Genomic DNA, 21,021 nt, shown 5'->3' with positions numbered 1-21,021 from the left:
AAGACTATCAAGACTTCATCAGATGTTTACTCAGGTAAAAGTAAAAAGTAACATTTGAAGAAATTACAAAAGTAAGAACAAAAACCTAATAAAAAGCTACTAAAGTAACTGATCTACTCATAACCATGATCATAAAAAGTGATTTTATATTTTTTTAGTTATAAAACTTAAAAAAATCAGTAATTGTAATATGTAACAAAAGGGATACTGTTTACTGTATTTTCACTTAAGCTCCACATAACAGCAGATTCAGAAGATGAAATAAAAAACAAACAAATCATTAAGCCTTTAGTACAAAATAATAGGAACATCTGTCCTTTAATGGTGCATATTTATTTAGAACAAGCTTGTTTTCATTAACTAAAGTTACTGCCAATGGATGGGGTAGCCAGAAATTTTACTGATATTTTATCAAGTAAGAGTTAAAAGTACAAGGGTGTAAAACTACTCCTAAAAGTATTTTTTTTTTTCAAAGTAACTCAACAAATGTAACTGAATTAATGTAATTATTAACTATCCACCTCTAGTTCTGACTACGAATGTCATTTTGACCAGAAATAATTCCTTTTAAGTGATCTACAAATGGAACAACAGGGAGGAGAGTGCTTTTAATAAATGTAAAAACGGCCTGCCATAGTAAACTTCATATAAACCTACAATATTCTTCTTCGCCATCTTCCTCTCCTTTGCAGCTGTAGCACTGTTGCTTGTTCTTTTTAACACATTCCCCATTTATTTTTTCATTTTTGCACTAAAACCTCTAGTTCTAGTGGTTGGAAATTGCAAATTTCTGTTGCCATGGTGACTAATTGAATTGGTGCTCCACTGATAATGGCTTTTCATACTTGTTACGCAGGTGTTCACCTCTGAGTGGACCTACTCACAGTTGATTAAACTAACTTATAGCAGCTTTTGTGAAATCGAAAACTCAGAGTTCCCGACTTTAGGCTAAACCAATTCAGAGTTGAAGATTTGAGTCTGAGTTTGTTAAACCTGCTTTATGAAACGGACCCCAGCTTGACATATCTGCTCTAAAATGTCTACTTTTTAGCTCTCTCCCTCTTCCCATTGACCAACTCAATGTCCATGTTCAAATAAGCATCTCCACAGCAAAATGCTGTTATCGCCATGTTTCACAATGGGTAGGTTTTTACAAAATGGACTGTGTAAAGCTTTATTTGACTAAAAGCTTTCTACTTGCCACTTTGCTTTTATAATCAGAATTATATAGTGAGTCTTGTGGGTGCGCTCCCATCTGATTCCTTCAGTTCTCAATCCCTGCAGCTGCTTCATTATTCACTAGGACCAAAGAGTCACTTCTCTAAATAATGTTTTCCTTGCCTAATCTGTTAGTTTTGGAACAAGGTCATGTCTTAATGGGTTTGCAGCTGTTTCATGTGCTTTTTTTTCTTTTCTCATTGGCTCTAAAATATGTGAATCAGATTTTGCAGCTTATAGTCACATTTTGCTTGAAGTACTCCACATCCTCTTGGGTCAGTATTTTGTTGTATTTTTTTGATTAAAACTTTTTAATCAAAAGACTTTTTAAAATATTCTTTTCCTCCCACTACAGTATGCACTTCTATTGGTCTGTCGATCCCACACTGAAGTTTGTCTTTGTAACGTGTCAAATCTTAGAAATTTCTCATCACAACACTGCAACCTGTGTTCTAGGCAGAAGTCGCATCCCTGTTTGTTCTCTCTCTCTTCACAGGTGGAAATCCCTTTTGCTTGTTTGCACAAGACACCTCTGCTGGAGGGCTGGTTTCGTTTGCTGCCCCTGGGAAACAATGAGGCTGATGCTGGGTGAGAATTATGGGCGTGTTTTATTGCAATGAGGCTATTTTATGTGTGCACACCTAAAGTATTTAGCTTTTAGTATGCTTTTTTTTTTATTTTACATGCACAGAAGGACAGATGGTTGCTCACTTCCATGCTTTCTTTCATGCATTTAAATGAAGAGTCACAGGCGGAGGGTCAGGTCTCGGACAGCATGTGTTCCTTAAGATCATTTAAGAACAAAGGGCGTAATAAAATGCAGAAGAGATGTCACATTAGGTGAAATTTGCAGACTTATTAAGAGTTGTCTCATGATTTCTTTGGCTTTGTTTAGGGTGTCTTACGGTTCTCTGTACAGGTATGATAAAAGGAAAATTCATCTACGAATTTAAATATATTCAATAAAGAGACTTGATTTAGTTTGGGGTAAGTGCAAGAGATTATTCCCAGTTGTTGAGTTAAATCTTTTGCTCTCATTTGTTCTCAGCGGCAAGCTGGGAGCGCTGCGCCTGAAGGTGCGTCTGGTGGAGGACCGGATCCTGCCGTCTACATACTACCAGCCACTCATTGAACTGCTGGTTGAGTCGGTAATCTCCCCCACAGAGGTCAGCATCGCAGCTCGTCCTCATCACGGATATTCATTCGTTCACCCCCATCATGACCAAAGACACTTCTCCATGCGTTGCATTTCGTTCCTCCGTCTGTTTTTTTCCCCCCAAAGGTGTGTTTCTCAGTGTTTAATGAAGGTTTTCCTTTCATCAGGTGGAAGACAGTAGTGCCCTGACCATGCTGGAGGAGGTGACCACTGTGGAGAGCAGGCAGGATGTCGCAATGACTCTGGTGAAGATCTACCTTGGACAAGGACTGGTGGTGCCGTTCCTTGATTATCTAAATACCAGAGAGGTCAACCATACGAGTAAGGACAAACTGGTTGAAAACATCTCATAGTCAGGGATATGTTTTCAGGGAAATAGCACAAACAAACACTATTAATGGGTTATATTTTATACATCCTCAGCTTTGACTCATTTTTGGAAAAATCTTTGGATGAGTCAGTCTTTTGATTGTTGTTTTATGGTTGAACTGTATTTTCAGACATACATATTTAGGCTTTAGACACATAACATGTACTGGTCACATTTATTTGTTCCTCAAGCCAATATATACATACATTTTTTTTAGCGGCAAAAAAATATTACACAAGAACAAATTTCAACTAATTTAGAAAGGAAAGAAACATGTTAAATGTTTTTAAATGACCACTAGCAGAATTTTGGAACCTCTAAGACTTTAATTGATGTAAATAAAGCATTTTTTCCCTGTTTACTCTGGATTGTAGTTTCTAGACACTTCTGCGTAGTGATCCATGTCTTTCTTTTTTTTTTTCTGTTGTAAAAATATGCAGTAAACAGAGGCCCACTTTGCTTTTATCCAAATGCCACTAGGCTGGATTTGGGGTGCCAAGTGAATTTTACCATGAAGAATGAGCAGAATGTCTAGTAGAGGTAAAATTTAATCTAGAAAATGTCACTTTTAAAGGAGAAGTAATTGGTAATATACTTATACAGTCCTTCTGAAATTTTCTTTGAAATGATAATAAATGATTTTTAGAAGAAAAATCAACTATATAAAGATCATTCTGACCCCTTTTCATAGTTCTTTTTTTTCTCCTATGTGTACACTCAAGAATTTGACATGTTTATTTGCACATTCACGTGGCTGTAGCTTTAGCAACATTAGCAGTTGGCCGTGGTTCATTTACCATTGGTTCCTGGTGTCTTAAAAAAAGGTAAAAGTTACACAAGCAGCAACACTTACTGACGGCCTGCAGGAGCCTAACATGAAAAACGGAGTTAAAAAATAACAGTCACTGAATACATAAAGTAGCTTTACAGAAAAAGTGTCACAAAATAATACTCCATTATGAGATAAATGATGAAATAAAGAATTAAATTATGTAATTAATTAATCTTTGAATTAATAAAATTATTTGAAATATAATATACCGGTAATTAAAATAAGATAAAAACAATTTAACATTTTTATTTTGTTTTATTTAATGGGGATATTTATTTATGTAATAAAATATTTATTAGCAAATTTTTCAACAGCAGTATTTATTTATTTATTTTTGAATGATAGATGGAATCGCCTCTTTTGGTGGAAAAGAGGAAGGAAAAATGAGGTGGGCTTTTACAAACGACGTGTAAAGGGCGACGATGATAGTGCTTTGGGAAGAGCTCACTCTTGTTGGCTTTTCTAGTTCGGGCAAAAAACACACCTGAAAAAAAGATAATTTTCACACCGGATTTCCCAGCAGCTTTTAGTTTTAGCTAAATCCCAACACACACGTTTTAACATAAAAGGTCAGATTTCTGGGCAATGGCTTCTTTATAGAAAAAAAGCGCAGCAAAGAGTACCATCAGTTTCCATAAAAACCATTAGAAGTGCCAGGATAATCAGGAACTAACATTTTGTTTGTTAGTGAACTAGACTGACAGCAGAGCTTGATATAATTTAGATCATCTTAAGTTTTTATAAACTTTCCTTGTAATCTATGGTGTATTGTACATTGTTCAGATGTTAATGTCGGATTATTAGTTCTTGTGCTCCGTTCTTAGATCATTGGTTCAGATTCTTCTTTAGCTTCAGTCATTAGCTTTTGTCTAATACTGTTCCCCTGGTGTCCTGTCTAGATCCCTGTGTGTTCATTTCTTTCTTAATTAGTGATGTTCCCTCAGGTCCTGACTTCAGGTCCTCACCCAGCTGCAATGCTCTTTATTATTTGAGTTCCTGTGTCGTTGATCGCCTACCCAGCAGTTTTAAGCCAATCAGTTTTCTCCAACATCCATCTGTTCCCTTGGTTACTCACCGTGTCACTTTGTCCTCTTGTCCCTCACCCTTTTCCTTTCACTTTATCCCTGCTGTTCCTTTCTGATATCCTCCAGTTTTTTCTGCCTGTTTTCTATAGTCGTATTTTTTAATTAAATAAGCATAGCAAACAACAACTGGCAGACACACTCAGGCCCTCAGCCAAACTTAAAAAGAGAAACCTGACACTTGACAGACGCACTAACCTGCTGGATGGGAGTGATGGCGGGAATAGAGCCTGTCCTTTGCTACCATCACATTAATGTAAACATGTTGAGTTTATCTTTTTTTTTTTTTTCTGGGACTCAACGCTTTCTTCAGATGAAGTGAACATTTAACAAACACACAAGGTTAATTTTGCATTAAAGATAAGTGTTACCATGGCAGGAAATTCCACTTTAAAGGGACCTAATCACATGCTATGACTATGAAAAAAACACACAAGATAGATTCGCTGTTAAGTCTCTTGGCTATTCTAGTCTAGGAGATATTAGGGAAAAACGAGGTGCAAAACATATTAATAAAGTACAATTTGTCAAAAGGGCGCAATAATTTAATAAGTGAACTACTGATTAAAAAAATTATAAGGTCAAAATAGGTGATTAGGCCCTTGTAAGTATGATGGAGGGTCTGTGATTTGGTGAGCCTGTTGCTTTTCCAAAAGCATTGGGCACCTTGCTGAAGAGCAGGGTGTTATAAACTTTCTGAAATACCAGGTGATTTAGAAAAGAAATGTATTGAACAACCGGTATTCTGAAACTCAGTTCTCATTTTTTCACCCTCTGTGCTTCTGTTTATGTATTTAATAGAAGCAAGTATATACATTTAACATGTCAAAGACTATTTGTAGCTGTTGCTAATTTGAAATGCTCGTCCCTAGAAGGGCCTTTAACATTATGGGAAAAGACTAAACTAAAAGTAGTTGTGTTTAAAGGATTTATTATTTTTTAATGTTTAATGCAACTAAGATAAAAGATGATTTCATTGTGAGGTTTTTTTCCCATGGTGCCAAGAAACGAGCTTGGCACTGTATCTCAACGATGCTCCTCCAAATTGTTGTTCTAAATGTATTTCATTTTCGGTCACAGACTGAAAAATGTGTTTTTACTGTTAGTGCTTCTCGCTCCTCAGACTCTCTAAAGGCTGCTCCGGTTGACATCAAGGTCTCTGAACAACACAGTTATTGTCTGCGTGTGGGCGGTAAAAAGCCCACCAGCACTATATTTACCACCCTGATGGCAATCATTTACACACCCCAACAGTCTTTTGGTGGCTTGTCCAACGTCTGGTTTAGTCATGTTTTCGCCTCCGCACTGTAAACCCCAGAGATATTTTCACACAGAGTTGTGTTCTGGATTTCAAGCTCTGCCAGTGTAGTTCAAGATAATAAGTGTAGTACCCAAGTTTCCATAGCAACTGCACATGATTCAATTGGCCACTGCTTGATCCGGAATAGATGCTGCAAACAGGCAGACATTAAAATTAGGGGCAAAGTGAGAAAGGCATATTTTATACCTCTTTGGTGTGGGAATAAATTCAGTGCTGCCATTCTTGTAGGTTCAAATGTTTTATACGACCACACACACTCCAGTCACTCCTGTTTTACTACTGCAGCTTAAAAAGATTTACAGAGATGAAGCAGCAAAGTCAGGCTGCTGTCCTTCATTACACCATGCTGTTTTCTTTGTTTGCCAATTAATGAATGAGGAGGTTTTATTTCTACAGAAACATTTAGAAATGACATGCAATTTGCTGTGCTCTTGATTTAATTTTTTTTATTTTTGATGGTTTTATTTCAGCTCTATCATGTTCCTGTTGAAAGATTGTGCAGCTATTACTTGCACTATGGTCCCTCAATGTATCACTGAACACCTGATTTTCTTTTTATACGGACACAATTTCGAGTTTGCAAAAATACAAGCCAATAGCTAAAACATGATTTGTATAAAAAGGTGAATGATGAGGAAAAGAGAAACAAAAATCAAATCTAACCTTTGTTAATTTTTTTAGGCTCAAATCAACTGCTTCATTAACTGTCCAACATACTTTCTATTTTTGCTTTAGTAATTTCCTTTCTGTTTTGTTTTGACAGCTGATCCAAACACCCTGTTTCGCTCCAACTCACTTGCCTCCAAAGCCATGGAACAATTCATGAAGGTGTGAAAAACCTTTTTTTTTATTTATGCAAAAGTTTTTCTTTTGTATTTTGTTTGGAATGCAATATTTGTGTTTGATTAATGACAACAACACTATAGTCCCTGTTTGCAGTTTTGGTATTTATTATCTAAATTGCAGTGCCCTTTTAAAGTCTTAATAACACCTTAAAACTTTCAAAATGAGAAAAATCAGAACTGCATCAGAACTGCAATGAGACCATGTTTTCTCTCCATTGTTCATCCATCCAAAGCTGAATAAGTTTGCATAATGTTTATTTAGATTTGGAAGTTGGTAAAAATTCTGTCCATTGATGCGGAATGTACATAACCTGAAAAAACATATTTGCATTGGTCTATCTACCACATACATAAAAATATATATATATATATAGATATATATAGATATATATCTATATATATATCTATATATATATAATATATATAGATATATATAGATATTTTTTTGTTTGTTTTGTTTTGTGACCATAAAAAAAAAGCTTAAGGTGTTTTAATGCTCTTGCTGGGCTCTGCAATGTAATTGCACATTTATTGCATCCCAATGTATGCTGTTAACTTTCTGCACTTTGGAGAATCTGTAGGACTTCCTCATAGTTAGAACGAACCCTGTTCCAGTGATATAAATGTAAAGCGCTGAGTAAATTATACTGTCTTGCTGCCAGGCCGTTGGCATGCTGTATCTGCATGAAGTGTTGAAACCCATCATCAATCGCATCTTTGATGAAAGGAAGTACATTGAGCTGGACCCATGTAAGATTGACCTGAACCGCACAAGGTAAACAGATCTACTGTAAAACATTATACTGGATCACACTGTTAATGCCAAAATCTAATTGTGGAACTGATTCATAGGGCCAAACGTCTGTTTAAAAGGTTGTTTTTAATGAGTAAGATGTATAAATTAAAGTTAAAATACATTAAATTAAAAAAAGAACTTTATAAACAGGGAGGGATTGTTGCTTGGCAACAGCCATGATCCCCCAGAGATGTCTCTCTATTTCTGATTTGAAGAGAGAGAGAGAGAGAGAGATATCCAGGATGTAACATCTTCTGTGGCTGCATTGAATGCCTACCCTAATCTTTTTTTCCCATTTTCCATCCTGATTTATATCCTGTTTAACATTTTCCGTGTGACACAAACTAGCTGTGTTCCTGAATCTTTCTAATATCTGCTGCTTTCATCTGTTGAAATTATCCAGAACTAGGAGGTCATCTGTTTTGTGTACAGAGGGGATACAGGCCTTTAGTTCCTTTGTGTTGCAACCAACTCTAATAAAAAATAAATCTGTCTGTTTTCTGTAACAAATCTTTTTGGTCTGAAGACGGATTTCATTTAAGAGTGGAGTGTCAGAAGCAGAGGTTCGGGACTACAGCGTCGAGATGCTGCAGACCTATTTAAGCAGCATCATCGAATCGATCGTCAACTCCGTCGATCAGTGTCCTTCGGTCATGAGAGTGGCCTTCAAACAACTTCACAAGAGAGTCGAGGAACAATTCACAGAGCCTGAAAATGAGGTCAGTGTGGAGCCAAGCATTGAAACGCTGGGAGAGATCCTCTGGGAAATCATTCTCACTACATGTTTTCTTCTAAACCCAGGATGTAAAATACCTGGCCATCAGCGGGTTCTTCTTCCTGCGTTTCTTTGCTCCTGCTATCCTGACGCCAAAGCTGTTCCAGCTGAGAGACCAGCACGCTGACACACGCACAAGCAGAACGTTGTTACTACTCGCCAAGGTAGGAGTGCGAGCACTGACATATGGACGGACATGAATATTTTGTAGCATATTTAGAATATATCCAGACATCACACTTAAGTGAGAAAAAAGCAAACAGTAAAGTGTTGGTTTCCTAGACGTCTGCAGGGAGGAGAGGCTAAAAAATGCACATTATCTGGAGTAGTATCACTTTTTAACTTTTTAACTGAGAGACACGAGAGCCATTCTTTTAGAAAAGTATTCATATCAATCAAACATTTTCCCATTTTCTCACAATAAAATCACAAAATGAATGTATTTTATTGGAAATTTATGTTATAGACCAACAACAAGCCTGGGCAGTGAAAGTAAAATGGTGAAAATAGTCCTTCTTTTTCGGGCGGCTCAGTGGCGCAGTGGTTAGCACTGCTGCCTTGCTGCAAGAAGGTTCCGGGTTCGATCGGTCTTTCTGCATGGAGTTTGCATGTTCTCCTTGAGCATGCATGGGTTCTTTCCAGGTACTCTGGCTTCCTCCCACAGTCCAAAAACATGACTGTTAGGTTAATTGGCTTCTCTAAATTCTCCTTAGGTGTGAGTGTGTGTGTGAATGGTTGTTTGTCCTGTTTGTCTCTCTGTTGCACTGCGATGGACTGCAGACCTGTCCAGGGTGTACCCCGCCTCTCACCCGTAGACAGCGGAGGAGAAAGGCACCAGCACCCCTCATGACCCTGCTTGGGATAAGCTTCACAGAAAATGAATTTGATGGATTGATTCCTAAAAAAAAAAAAACCAAACGCGTTTTTATTAATCCGCTTCACTCCGATACAACAAGCTAAATTCCAAAAGCACACTTCTTTTTTTGGTCATCTGTCAACCATGACCCCAAGAATATTTATTGTAGTTCTGGACTATAATATGAAAAAAGTTGGAAAAATTTAAAGGAGTGAGAATACTACAGATAAGACAGCAGTGGTTTAAATAAAGCAGCGTCGCATCATGCTTTGTTAATAGATTTTGTGACAAACCCCCAGCCGTAGAAAACCATTAGCAGACTGTGAGAGTGAGCTAACCACACCTTTAAATGAAGGAGACCAACCAGCGTCGCTTTACTCAACACCCACCATATCTTTAAAAATAGGGACCCCCTGTCAAGATCACTTGTTAGTTGTTGAAACCTCATGTTCTCTCCGACATGGGCTAATGTGGTTGCTGTCCGTGGTGCTGAAGTGCTGTTGCCATGAGTCTGCTACAGAGAGCTATATTTACCTCCAACCAGTCTGCGACCAACCAGTCTGCGGTTCAAAGCCGAGCATCAGAGGGGGCCTTAGAGAGGGGCTTCCTTGTGGCCCCAGGCAAGGTGTGGGCCACACAAAGGGCCTCACAGCATGTTGGGCCTCAGGGACCCTTTTGATCTTTGACTTTGAGACCTGCTGCCAGTGGGCAGGTTTCTGATGGGATGAAAGATATTGGTAGAAAGCAGATTGAATGTGTTTATGGTCCTCAGGCACTGCAGAGTATGGGCAACCTGGGCCTTCAGCTGGGTCATGGGAAGGAGCAGTGGATGGCACCTCTTCATCCGATCATCCTCCGCAGCGTGGCCTCCGTCAAGGACTTTCTGGATAAGCTGATCGACATCGATCATGATATCGGTAATGAAGGCCTAACTGAGTGTCACACTATGCCTGTAACCAACCAGCAGCAGGCCAGCTGTCAGATGTGCATCTCACATCTGATATGACCATTATACTGTTGCTCTGTTGTCGTGAAATATTTATCACTGGCTGGAAGTCTGGAAAGGGTATATTACCTGTATACACAATTCTCGATACCTGCCAGGTCTTGGCTGCTCTTTGCCAAGCGGTAAGGTTGTTGTTACAGTTATGCTACAGGAAAGTTATTTTTCACAGCTCCTCTTTTTCTTCCAGTGCCAGTTTGACTTTTAATGCTCCTTAGGTGGAGATGTGGAGATATAACAGATGGAAGTGCTCACTCCTTTTATGAGGTTATCCTTTTTGTAGACGTTAACATTCACCAGGCAATCCGATTCTTATCTGTTTAATGACTTAGCACCACCTTGTGTCCGTCGAGTTGAGCATGTTGTTTCTCTCTCCTCTCCACAGTGTCTGCAGTGCCTCAGAGGGCTGTGTTCATGCCCTCAGTGACAGTGAAGGAGGGATATCTACACAAACACAAAGCAGAGGGGCCACAGCTGCTGTCCCGCTTTGCCTTCAAGAAACGCTACTTCTGGCTGACCAGCGAGACCCTGTCCTACGCCAAGACATCTGATTGGCAGGTTGGTGAAATCTATCAACATACACTGACTGCAAATGTATCCATTATTACCAATCTTGTCCTGTTCAACTCCTAAATTAAAAAGGATGTCCTAACTTTCAATGTTCTGCATTAAAACCAACATAAAGTAGCCATTAATTGTGAAAGGGAAGGATATAAAAAAAAGCATTCTGAAAAGATGGTGTAGATATGTTATTCAAGCCTGTTTAGTTGGATGACTTTAAATAAAGGTCACTATAATCAAAAACCTTAGTTTGACAGAGAACATTAGTGAACAAACAGCATCATGAAGACCAATAAACAGGATAGTCAGGGATAAAGTTGTGGAGAAGTTTAAAGCTGAAAGACTGTAAAGTCTAAAGGGATGATTCAATTCCTAAATCCATTATTTATCCTAAAGGGAAATTAAATGTTGGAGTAACTCATTGGAATTTTTTCTACATATTGTTGTATATTCTGATCGTTCTAAGCAGGGAGGATCTTCTGTAGTATCTGTATTGTACTGAGTCTGGAGAAACCTCTGACAGAACACACTGTTGTTTAACAGGCTTCTGAAGAAGATGCTCAGGGTATTTTGAAACATTTACTTTATGAAAACTCTTCTTTGTTAAATCATCTCCAGAGTTTCAAGAGGTCTTTCTAGAACAGAACAACTTCTTTCAGGAGTTTGTCCTGCCTCTCTGATGGCAGAAGAGCTCAAACTCTCCTCAATAGACTTATAAAAGATATGCAGACTTTTGCTACAAACACTGAATCTTCTTCAGGAAGTGAAGTCTACTCTGTCCTTTCTTGTAGACAGGCTTTACAGTGAGCCAAAGACCATATAGGGAACAAAGAAAACATTTGGAAGGTCATCCTCTGAACAGATTAAATTAATAATACAAACTTTAGTTTGTGCTGAAACACTTGAACCCTGAAAATACTGTCCTAAAACAGAGACTTGGTGGTGGGAGCATCATACTGTGGACGTGCATTTTTTCAGGGACATGGGTCAGAATTGATGGGACAGCAGAGCGAACTGCTGGACAAGTTGATAAAAGCTTATAAGACTTTGCCAAAGACTGGAGGCTGTGATTAACCTTCAAACAAAAAGTGTATCATATTTGATACAAGAGTTCTTTAGACTTCTAAATCATGAGTGAGTAAGGATATTCTTTTGAGGACCAGAATGTTCACATTCTGGATAAAGAAAATAGGTGGTTTGAGAGGGGCGTGAAGGAAGCCATCTATGTTAAGAGAGAAAAACCAACTTTAAACAGAGGAGGTGGACTCAGATTCCAGCTTCCAAAAACATACAATTCAATCATAGACATGATCCCTTCCAGATATCACCAAACCCCCCACCCCATCACAGAGGAACGAGGGACCTACCCGCTCCAGCCGGTGAACAATAACGACCGACTCTTAACAATCATAGACAGGTTTCAGACAATCCCCCCCTTAACGGCAACCCCCCCCCCCCCCCCCCCCCTTTTAACGACCGACCCCTAGAATCATAGACAGGTTTCAGATATTACAGGCTGACGATGGAACCAAACGACCCATTCATCGTTTACCATTTGCATGTTTCCAAACGATACAAGGCTTTGTCTATATAAGACTCAATCTCAGAGAAAGCTTCCTGGAGAGGTGGCGAAACGTCTTCAAATCTTGGAAACCAAGTCCAGTGGATATTTTTTGAATTTTTACAGAATAAATCATGAGTGATATTTTTGCTCTTGGAAAGGACTCTGTAATATCCAGAAAAATATATGACAAATTGTACAGAAATGCCAAATGTATCATAAATGATGCAGATCACTTACCTAATTTAACTAACTATTGACACATTTTCAATGAAAACTCTAGTTTAAAAGAAATTAATGTTCAGCCAATTACTTTGTGATCTAGGCTCTAAAGAGTTAACCTAACATAAAGCTAACAGCTGGATTTAGATCAAAGTAAATATTTATATGTTGGCTTAGTCATAGTTGCTGAGAATATGTGTCTGGACTTAAAAATAGATGTCCATAGATGATCTTCATCTACTAGCACTGAATCTGAGCTATTTTACAGAAAAAAAAACATTGGGAAAATGTTTAATCTCTAGATGTGCAAAACTGAAAGAGACTTACCCCAAAGCACTTGCAGATATATTAGCAAAGATAGGAGGTTCTACAAAATGTTGATCAAAATGAGCAGAGTACAAATTGACACCATATACTTTTTGTAACAGATTTGTAATTTGCTAAGAAAAATGTGGCAGTAAATATATATAAAAAATGGCAATAAGTTTCATAAAAAAATGTAAAGACAAGTTTTATATTGTAACGTGATAAATTGGGGAAAGGTTGAAAGGGTATGAATACTTCTGTTAGACTATATGGGTTAAACAATAGGCGATTGTGTTGCTGACTGTTTTTGAATCCAACCATAGGCTGTTATTTTCCCTTTGTTTTCTGTTGAAGGGTTTCCCTTCAGGGACACCCTGAACAGCAGCTGGAATAGAGAACAGTTTCTTCAAGTTTCTAACTGTGACACTTTGATGAATTAGCAATGAAAAAACTGTTATTCATCGGCCAGATCAAAGTCAAGCGAGACTGAGTAATTGATTTCAGAAGCTGGCTCGCTGTCTTATCATCAAATGCTTTCAGGTTGTAGCTTTGAACGCAAATTTATCAGTATTGAGGAAACGAGAAAATGAAGAAACCTTTTAGTCATTCCCTTCGTGTTTTGATGTTTTAGTGAGATCATCATCAGAGTAATTACCATGCAGAGTCTAATCTTGCAATAATGATCTCCTCTTATTTATTATCCACAGGCTATAAGAGAGAGAGGGAAACATGGCTGGGGAGAACCCGGCCTGCCTCCTTAAAAGCCCTCTCTTTGAGCCAGTTCCTGCTTTGTGTGATCGGAATAAAAGGCGAGGGTTAATTGAAGGCTCTGGATATTCATGCTAACATTGCAAATCAGATTGCAGACAATGTCCTAGCTCCTTTCCTCCATGGTTGGAGCACTCCATTCGCAGTGAGCTGAGCTCCCGCTGGAAATGGCTGATTTACACTTAAAAGTAGCCTTCGCTTTTACGCCAATCTCGTCTTCACGGCCTTCCTCTGAGCTTTTCTGCTCTCCAAAACACAACCGATTCTAGGTTTTTTTTTTTTTTATCATACAAAAAGCAAAAAAAAAAAAAAAATGTGAAGAAGAGTGACACGTTATTATTGGCATGTGTTGATTGTTGCAGTGGTGTTGTTGCTGAACTGTTGCAGGTGCGCTCCTCAATACCTATTCAGCGTGTGTGTGCCGTGGAGAGGGTGGATGAAAATGCCTTTCAGCAGCAGAATGTAATGCAGGTCATTACACAGGACAACGAAGGAAAGATGAACACCATGTACATCCAGTGCAAGGTGCGCTAGTGATTGTTCACCCCTTCCAGTTCATCACCTTTTATATGTTTTTTAACCTCAGTGATCCACTTATTAGTTGACAGTTCAAATATTAATCAGCCTTGTTCTATAGCATAAAGGAATTTAAGTCAATCTGTTTCTTTTTACTGAGAGATGGCTTTTCCTTGTGTTAACAGAATGTGAATGAGCTGAACCAGTGGCTGTCTGCCATAAGGAAAGTCAGCATCTACAATGAGAGGATGCTGCCTTCTTTTCACCCGGGCGTTCATCGCAGCAGCAAGTGGACCTGCTGCCTGCAGGCGGACCGCGCTGGTGAATCCCAATATTTCAATTCCTATTGCTGTCAAAGGATTCATACTACTTTAGCCGTTTTCACATTTGTTCACATTACAACCACAGAACTTCATTTATTTTATTAGGATTATAATAAGTAACCTTATTTTGAGGTGGATTCAAAATGATATATGGTCAAGGATATAGTGCATATATATATATATATATATATATATATATATATATATATATATATATATATATGCACTATATCTTTGACCATTTATCATTTTTAATACATACATATATGTATACGTAGGGTTGGGAATTGAAAAGATTTTCACGATTCCGATTCCCTTTTCGATTCTATGAAACGATTCGATTCTTTATCGATTCTTTTTTCGATTCCAATTTGGGGAAAAAAGGAGAACAAACAGTTTGATTATCAGAATCAACTTTGTTTACTTAACTATTGCACAATCTTACAAAATCAACAAGATCAAGATGTCCACAGGAAATGTGAAACTGGAGTAACATCCGTGTTTAAATGAAAAATGAATACAAGAACAAACTTAATAACCAACAATGTCTAATAACAAATGATGGGATGATAACCTATTTTAAATAACAAAAAATACTAATTATAAAACAGTAGTAGGGAAAATTAACAGTTATTTTGCAGAAAGATGAGCATATCTGCTTTTTCTGGAAGGATACAGGATCTTTCAGGGCTTATGGTGTCTCCAGCCATGGAGGACACCCTCTCAGATGGGGTGGAGGAAGCCTGCACACAGAGGTAGTTTTCAGCCAGTCCAGATAGCAAGGGCAGCGTATCTTGCTTGTTCCACCACCACAGTGTGGCGCTATCCCTGCAGGGGATGGAGGGCAAGCTTTTATAGAGCTGGATTTCCTGATCTACCCTCTGGGCTAAGGAAAGACGGGGCTTTGATTCACAAAGTGACCGCAGCTCGTTGTCTTCCTCCTCGAATAGTTCTTCCAACTTGCGTAACTTGCGTAACTTGCGTAACTTACGTAACTTACGTGACGTACCTAAAAAACGTGACGTAAGTCGTGCTCCCCAGAGCCGGCGCTCTAGGCTCTGGTGCTGCGGGAATCGAAAAAAGAATCGTTCAGCGAGCTGCCAAACGATGCCATGGAATCGGAAAATACGGAACCGGTTCTGAACAGGAACCGGTTTTCGATTCCCATCCCTATGTATACGTATTATATATGCTATATAAAACCATTTATAATCATTTATAAAGCAAAATAAAGTTTTTTTTCTCTATATTTTAAATATTTGTTTTACTAAAACTACTTTTTAGATTAATTATTAAATAAATAAAAAAATAAATTACTTAAAATAACCTGAATAGCTTAAATAACCTAAAAATAACTTTGCTGTGGGCTCTTTCTGTGACTTCCCTTTAGCAATTGCTTTCTCCTTCTTGTTACCTTTCAATTCACACTGAATATGCGTTCACTACTAGTTCTCCTTCTGTTTTTGAGCTGAGGATCTCCAGCTCTCCTCTTGCCATTGTCTTCCAACTTCCTGATGATGGGTTGACTAGTGCTCTCTGGGAAATCCAAAGCTTGCAGGATTATTGTCTATCCTAACTCTGCTTTAAGATTCTGGAGTTTTGTTTGCTTTAGTTTTCGCGAAAGCTGTCACATAACAGAACAAATCACACACAAGTCTTTCAAATTATGTTACTCGTTTTGTAAAAAAAAAACAAAAAAACAAAACATCTAATTAAGAATACCATCTATAATTTTAAGCTGTTTATTTTATAAAAGATAATACTGATAAAAGATTTCCCTCCACTTTTACATTTATACACCTTGTGTTGAACTTAAACCCCCAATTTATGCTTGTAGTAATATAAGGTTGAAAAGGCGAAGGAGTAAGAATACTACGGAAAGCTCTGTATCACCCACTGTCAGGAAATGACATGTTCTGTCTTTGGTAATTTTGGTGAAAGGTAAAATCCATTTTCACTTACTCCCTGAGGTCAGTGAGTTTTGTATTTACTAAATCAGTCATCTCAACTTATAGCCTTTGTGGTTTTGCTGCTTAATTCTTGAGCTATTTCTGGCAGCGTTTTTGTCACATGACCTGTTAGTGTCTGTTACCTGCCTGTTAACTCTACATAGATATGCTCAGATCTATTAACGGACATTTAAAAGCGCTTCACAAAATTAAAGCCACGTCATCAACTCTCCTACAGGTTATTTTCACCACGATGAACTGCTGGTTAGATTTCTTGCTGAGAAGCTGCTCTTTAATAAAAGGCGGCATTTTAGTTACAGGCTGCAGCAGAACCCACTCGGCCGTAACTCTGGGCGACTGGAGCGACCCGCTGGACCCAGATGTGGAGACTCAGATGATATTCAAGCAGCTTCTCCAGGGCAGAGACAAACTCAGGTCAGTTTCTTCAGCATGGATGCAGCTCATATTCCGGTCACTAGAGGTCTATGTTGCAACACAGGATTGCACTGCTCAGCCTCTGCTGACTGTATTGAGATTAGCAGGGAGATGTCTGTCTGTCCAAGAATATCAGAACTTTACAGAGGTGAAAATAAGGTAACACAACTCCATTATTTTGCAGGAAAAAATACCTGGAGCAGGAAGAAGCAGATCAGACATCAAGCAATAAGGAAAAGAGGATAAACCCTGATATTCACCCAGGTAACATTAGACTTGAATGACAAAAGAATGATTAGAGATGAGTGTTTCGATAGTTTATTTTCACTGTTTTTATAGAAAAAAATCTATATTTAGCTTTTTGAGTTTTTTTATTTTTGCATTCTTAAGGAAGGCTAATTGCATTACTTTCCATCTCCTAGATGGTGCTGAATGCAACGCTCAGCAGATGAAGCCTGGTCAGAGTGTCGCTGCTCGGCTGCTGGTGGTGATAGAGGATCTGGAGCAAGCTCATGCCACCTTCCAACTGAGAGAAAAAGAGGACGCCACTAGAGTCATCCTCAATCCCTAGGCTGCACGCGGCCTCTGATCTATTAACGCCTGAAAGGAGTGTAGGGCGGGTGGAGGAGGAGGAGGAAGTTTTAGCTAAACACTCTCCAGACTGTCGCAGAGGAGAAGCCGCGGCCCTGTCCAGCTTTTTCCCGGCTATAAGGAGCAGTGGAGAGTCTTACGCTTTTTAATCGTCTGTTCTGTCTCAAGGTCACAGATGAGGAAGATGAAGCCACACGATAATAAACAGGAGGGGGACTTTGCAGCATGATCTAATGTGATATTGTTTCTATAGATAAGAAGCACTCTGTTGCATGGCTTGCCCCCTACTTGTGAAATATGGAAAACTTTATATTTCCAGATATTGTACAGGACTTTTTATTTTTATGCAAAAGGCTCATTATAGTGTAATGTACAGTACCTAAATGTAAGGTGATTTATGTCTTGTGTTTTGTACACTGACTGAGGGATTCATCGCCGAGGCAACTCTGTAGCAGTTAATTTACAATCACAGGTCATTCCACTACAAGATTATTTTATTTTTGAGTCTAAAGGGAGCAGGATAAGTACTGCTTTCATGTTACCTTGGACCCATTTTACAAAACAACAAGCTTTTGTTTGGTGCTGTAGCCATTTAATGATATAAATTGAGCCGTGATGTATTTTTTTTTATTTGCATTTTTAGTTTCTTGTCCGTACATTTGATGTAGCCATTTTGAAATTTACATGAGTTATAATTGAAGTGACAAGGCTCAGACATGTTAGAGATGCCAAATTGGGTTTGACAAACCTGAACCGCTTAACTGAGAAAAAGATTTCTGCAGATTTACTGTTTGAGGAGCAGCCATGATCAGATATTTGATTGGGAAAAAAACTCACCAGGTTTTAGAAAATTTACAATTTGATTTGATTTTCTGCCAAACAGGTGGTACCATGTCTGAGTTTTTATATCCTTATATATTGAAGTTTCTGGTTATACCAAGAAAAAAATGTAGAAAAGAAATTTTCCCTCATTACAAGCACAAACCTTATTGTTTTTGATTGTGATTCTCTTAGGCTGAACAACACGTTGACTCATGATTGCCAGCCCCCAGAATCTCTGCTTTTATTAGCTTTATATTGACACAAACATTTTTGTTCATTCTTTGCAAAAAGCCTTTAAGCTCTGTGGGAATAATGTGTGAACATCAGATTTAGAATCTATTCTCATATTTTCAGTTGTTTTCAGGTCTGGACTGTCACTGGGGCATTTTACCACACAGTCATGCTTTGATTTAAACCACTCCATTGTACCTCTGGTTACGTTTTTTGAGCTGCTTTCCTGCTGGAAGGTCAACCTCCATCTGTCTCAAACTCTTTGCAAGCTTTTATTGATTTTCTTTCACAAAAGTCAAGGATTTAACTCCATTTTGCCAAACACTCTAAGAAGCTTTTCTTTCATTGATTAAGAATAGCATCGCCTGCAGCATCATGCTGCCATTGCCATGTTTCAGTAAGCAATTGGCGTCTTTTAAAAAGAGGTGATATGCAGGGTTGGCTTTCTGGATAACATTGCATTTTGAAATCTGTTCTCCTTCGTTTTCCCCCTGAATTTTGTGTTCTTTATGTGGCAAAATGGGACTTAATTTGGCTATTAAATTAAAACTTTGTTAGATTGCCAACTAATAGCTGTCCTGTCAACAGATTCGCACATCTAAACTGTGAATCTCTGCTGCTCTTTAACACCATGGAGCTCTTGGATGCTTCTTTGATCCTTGTCTGACCTGTCAGTTTAGATGGCCATGTCTCTGTAGGTTGGCAGACGTGCCAAACTCTCAATATTCCTGTTCCTTTTTTTGACAAATCTCTAAGGCCTTCAAAAATAACTGGCTTTAAACTGAGAATAGATTGTCTTTTGTTGCAATGAAGCCTATTTCCAGAATCCAAGTTGCTATCTAGTTTGTGGTTTTAAGGTTACAATTGACAATGAAGTTTGTGGTTTTACTGTGATAAAAATGTGGAAAGGTTTTTGGGCACGAATGTTTTTGCAGGACATCATGCGTACACTGTCATATTTCCAAGAGTGCATAAAATGTTCTAGGTCACGTTATCTAAAACAATAAGAAAAATAGAGGTTATGTGACATTTTAAGATTTTTTAAAGATAATTATTTTATTTTGCATTTGAACACAGAGAGAGCCGAGTATCATAAATAAAGTATTACTTGGATTTTTTTAAAGTCTGTCCATTGGGAAATGGATTTAACAAGATTTTCAGATTTGCATATCATAAAAAGCCATATTTTCAAAGAAATTCAAGCACATATGCCGAGGTTTTTATTCCTGTGGCTGGAGAGTAGAAAAGAACTTAAAATGACATAAACATGATGCCTTTTGATGATCAGTTGATTGTCTTTTCTTAACGAATAAACATAACAGACCTTTTTTCTTTCCGTTTTTTTATTTATCCTGCTTTGACTGAATCGTCTGCCTTTGTAAAAATGAAAGTATTTATTTGCCACTTGATGCTTTTTAAAAAAAATAAACCATAATAAAACATTACTGGAAGGACAAAACACCTAGCTTGATATGTTTTTTTTTTTTTTTTTTGAAGCACGCAGTACTGATTCATGCTAGGTGAATTTGTAACTATGACACTTTTATTTAATCACTTCGCCCATTGTGATACAAAAGAAATAAAGCGGCCCCTGAAATTAGTCCACAGGCTACTGATCTAATTAAATGTAACCACATCTATTCATCTGTGAATTAACAAATAATGTGAAGTTGCTGCCGTAATGCTAACCCATGAATGCTTTATTTATAGATTCCACACTTCTCCACCAGTTAAAACCATGAACCAGGGAGGAGCTGATCCAGAAGCTTCTGGGTCTGTGCTAATGAAAGCCGGTGTTGGATGGGTGGGTTGAATGAATCCAGACACCAGCAGATCCCAGAGCTCAGTTTTATTTCCCCCAACCACAGCTCCAACAGTCGGTAACAAAAATGACCATAAAGCAGATTTACTGCCAGTGAAAAGCCTCCGTGCAGCTCCCCCGAAGCTCATTTTGATCCATGGAACGAGGAGCAGAGCAGAGAGCTGTCTGTGGAGCAGTACAAACAAGAGCACCTCACACCTCCCAGTGGTAATTCAGAAATGGGGGGAAAAAATGAGGCAGAGTCGAGGTGAGAAAATCCCCAGAGCCCCAAAGGGCACATTTATTTATTTTTTTCCACAAGGAACACACAAACATGCAACAAGGTCATCACGATTCAATAAAGACTGTTTGATTAAGAAGCCCTTTATAGTTTAATCAGTGTCTCTCTATAGCTTGCATTTTGTTATTGTCACACTGCTTAAAGTTTATTTAAACCACAATTAAGAGTCATCCAAAAATATTTAGTACAATGGCGCACATAAATGCCTTACGAAAATCTGATGTTTTATGGGGTTTGTAGAGTGGAGAAGTGAATGTCAATGCTGTCTCAGCATCTCAATAAATCAATAAATCACTATTACTTGTAATAAAATCCAAGAGTAAAATCCTTAGCTTGCATTGAACAGAAAATCTTAGGTTTTGGCCCATAGAGTCATGGAT

The 21,021-nt window shown here is 38.2% G+C and overlaps 1 protein-coding gene across 4 annotated transcripts in view; it reads left to right on the top strand.

The window, feature by feature from the left end:
- LOC119784956 (rasGAP-activating-like protein 1) overlaps nucleotides 1–18,302 on the top strand; it is a 33,387-nt gene extending 15,085 nt beyond the window's left edge. Inside the window, exons 8-22 of one of the 4 annotated variants that reach the window (XM_038287279.1) lie at nucleotides 1,715–1,806; nucleotides 2,114–2,137; nucleotides 2,267–2,366; nucleotides 2,542–2,695; nucleotides 6,743–6,807; nucleotides 7,487–7,599; nucleotides 8,147–8,339; nucleotides 8,422–8,559; nucleotides 10,024–10,168; nucleotides 10,640–10,812; nucleotides 14,060–14,197; nucleotides 14,374–14,509; nucleotides 16,775–16,895; nucleotides 17,080–17,159; nucleotides 17,318–18,302. In XM_038287279.1, coding sequence (XP_038143207.1) covers nucleotides 1,715–1,806; nucleotides 2,114–2,137; nucleotides 2,267–2,366; nucleotides 2,542–2,695; nucleotides 6,743–6,807; nucleotides 7,487–7,599; nucleotides 8,147–8,339; nucleotides 8,422–8,559; nucleotides 10,024–10,168; nucleotides 10,640–10,812; nucleotides 14,060–14,197; nucleotides 14,374–14,509; nucleotides 16,775–16,895; nucleotides 17,080–17,159; nucleotides 17,318–17,466 — 1,821 coding nt within the window. In that variant the 3' untranslated portion in view covers nucleotides 17,467–18,302. Of the gene's footprint in view, nucleotides 1–1,714; nucleotides 1,807–2,113; nucleotides 2,138–2,266; nucleotides 2,385–2,541; nucleotides 2,696–6,742; nucleotides 6,808–7,486; nucleotides 7,600–8,146; nucleotides 8,340–8,421; nucleotides 8,560–10,023; nucleotides 10,169–10,639; nucleotides 10,813–14,059; nucleotides 14,198–14,373; nucleotides 14,510–16,774; nucleotides 16,896–17,079; nucleotides 17,160–17,317 lie in introns of all 4 variants that reach the window. The other 3 variants (XM_038287278.1, XM_038287282.1, XM_038287281.1) reach the window with 3 other exon arrangements.
- Nucleotides 18,303–21,021: the final 2,719 nt, after the last annotated feature.

The sequence above is a fragment of the Cyprinodon tularosa genome, unplaced genomic scaffold (assembly GCF_016077235.1).
Source record: "Cyprinodon tularosa strain WSP-4 unplaced genomic scaffold, ASM1607723v1 ctg238, whole genome shotgun sequence".
Lineage (NCBI taxonomy): Eukaryota > Metazoa > Chordata > Actinopteri > Cyprinodontiformes > Cyprinodontidae > Cyprinodon > Cyprinodon tularosa.
This window is presented reverse-complemented; position numbering and strand designations above follow the sequence as displayed.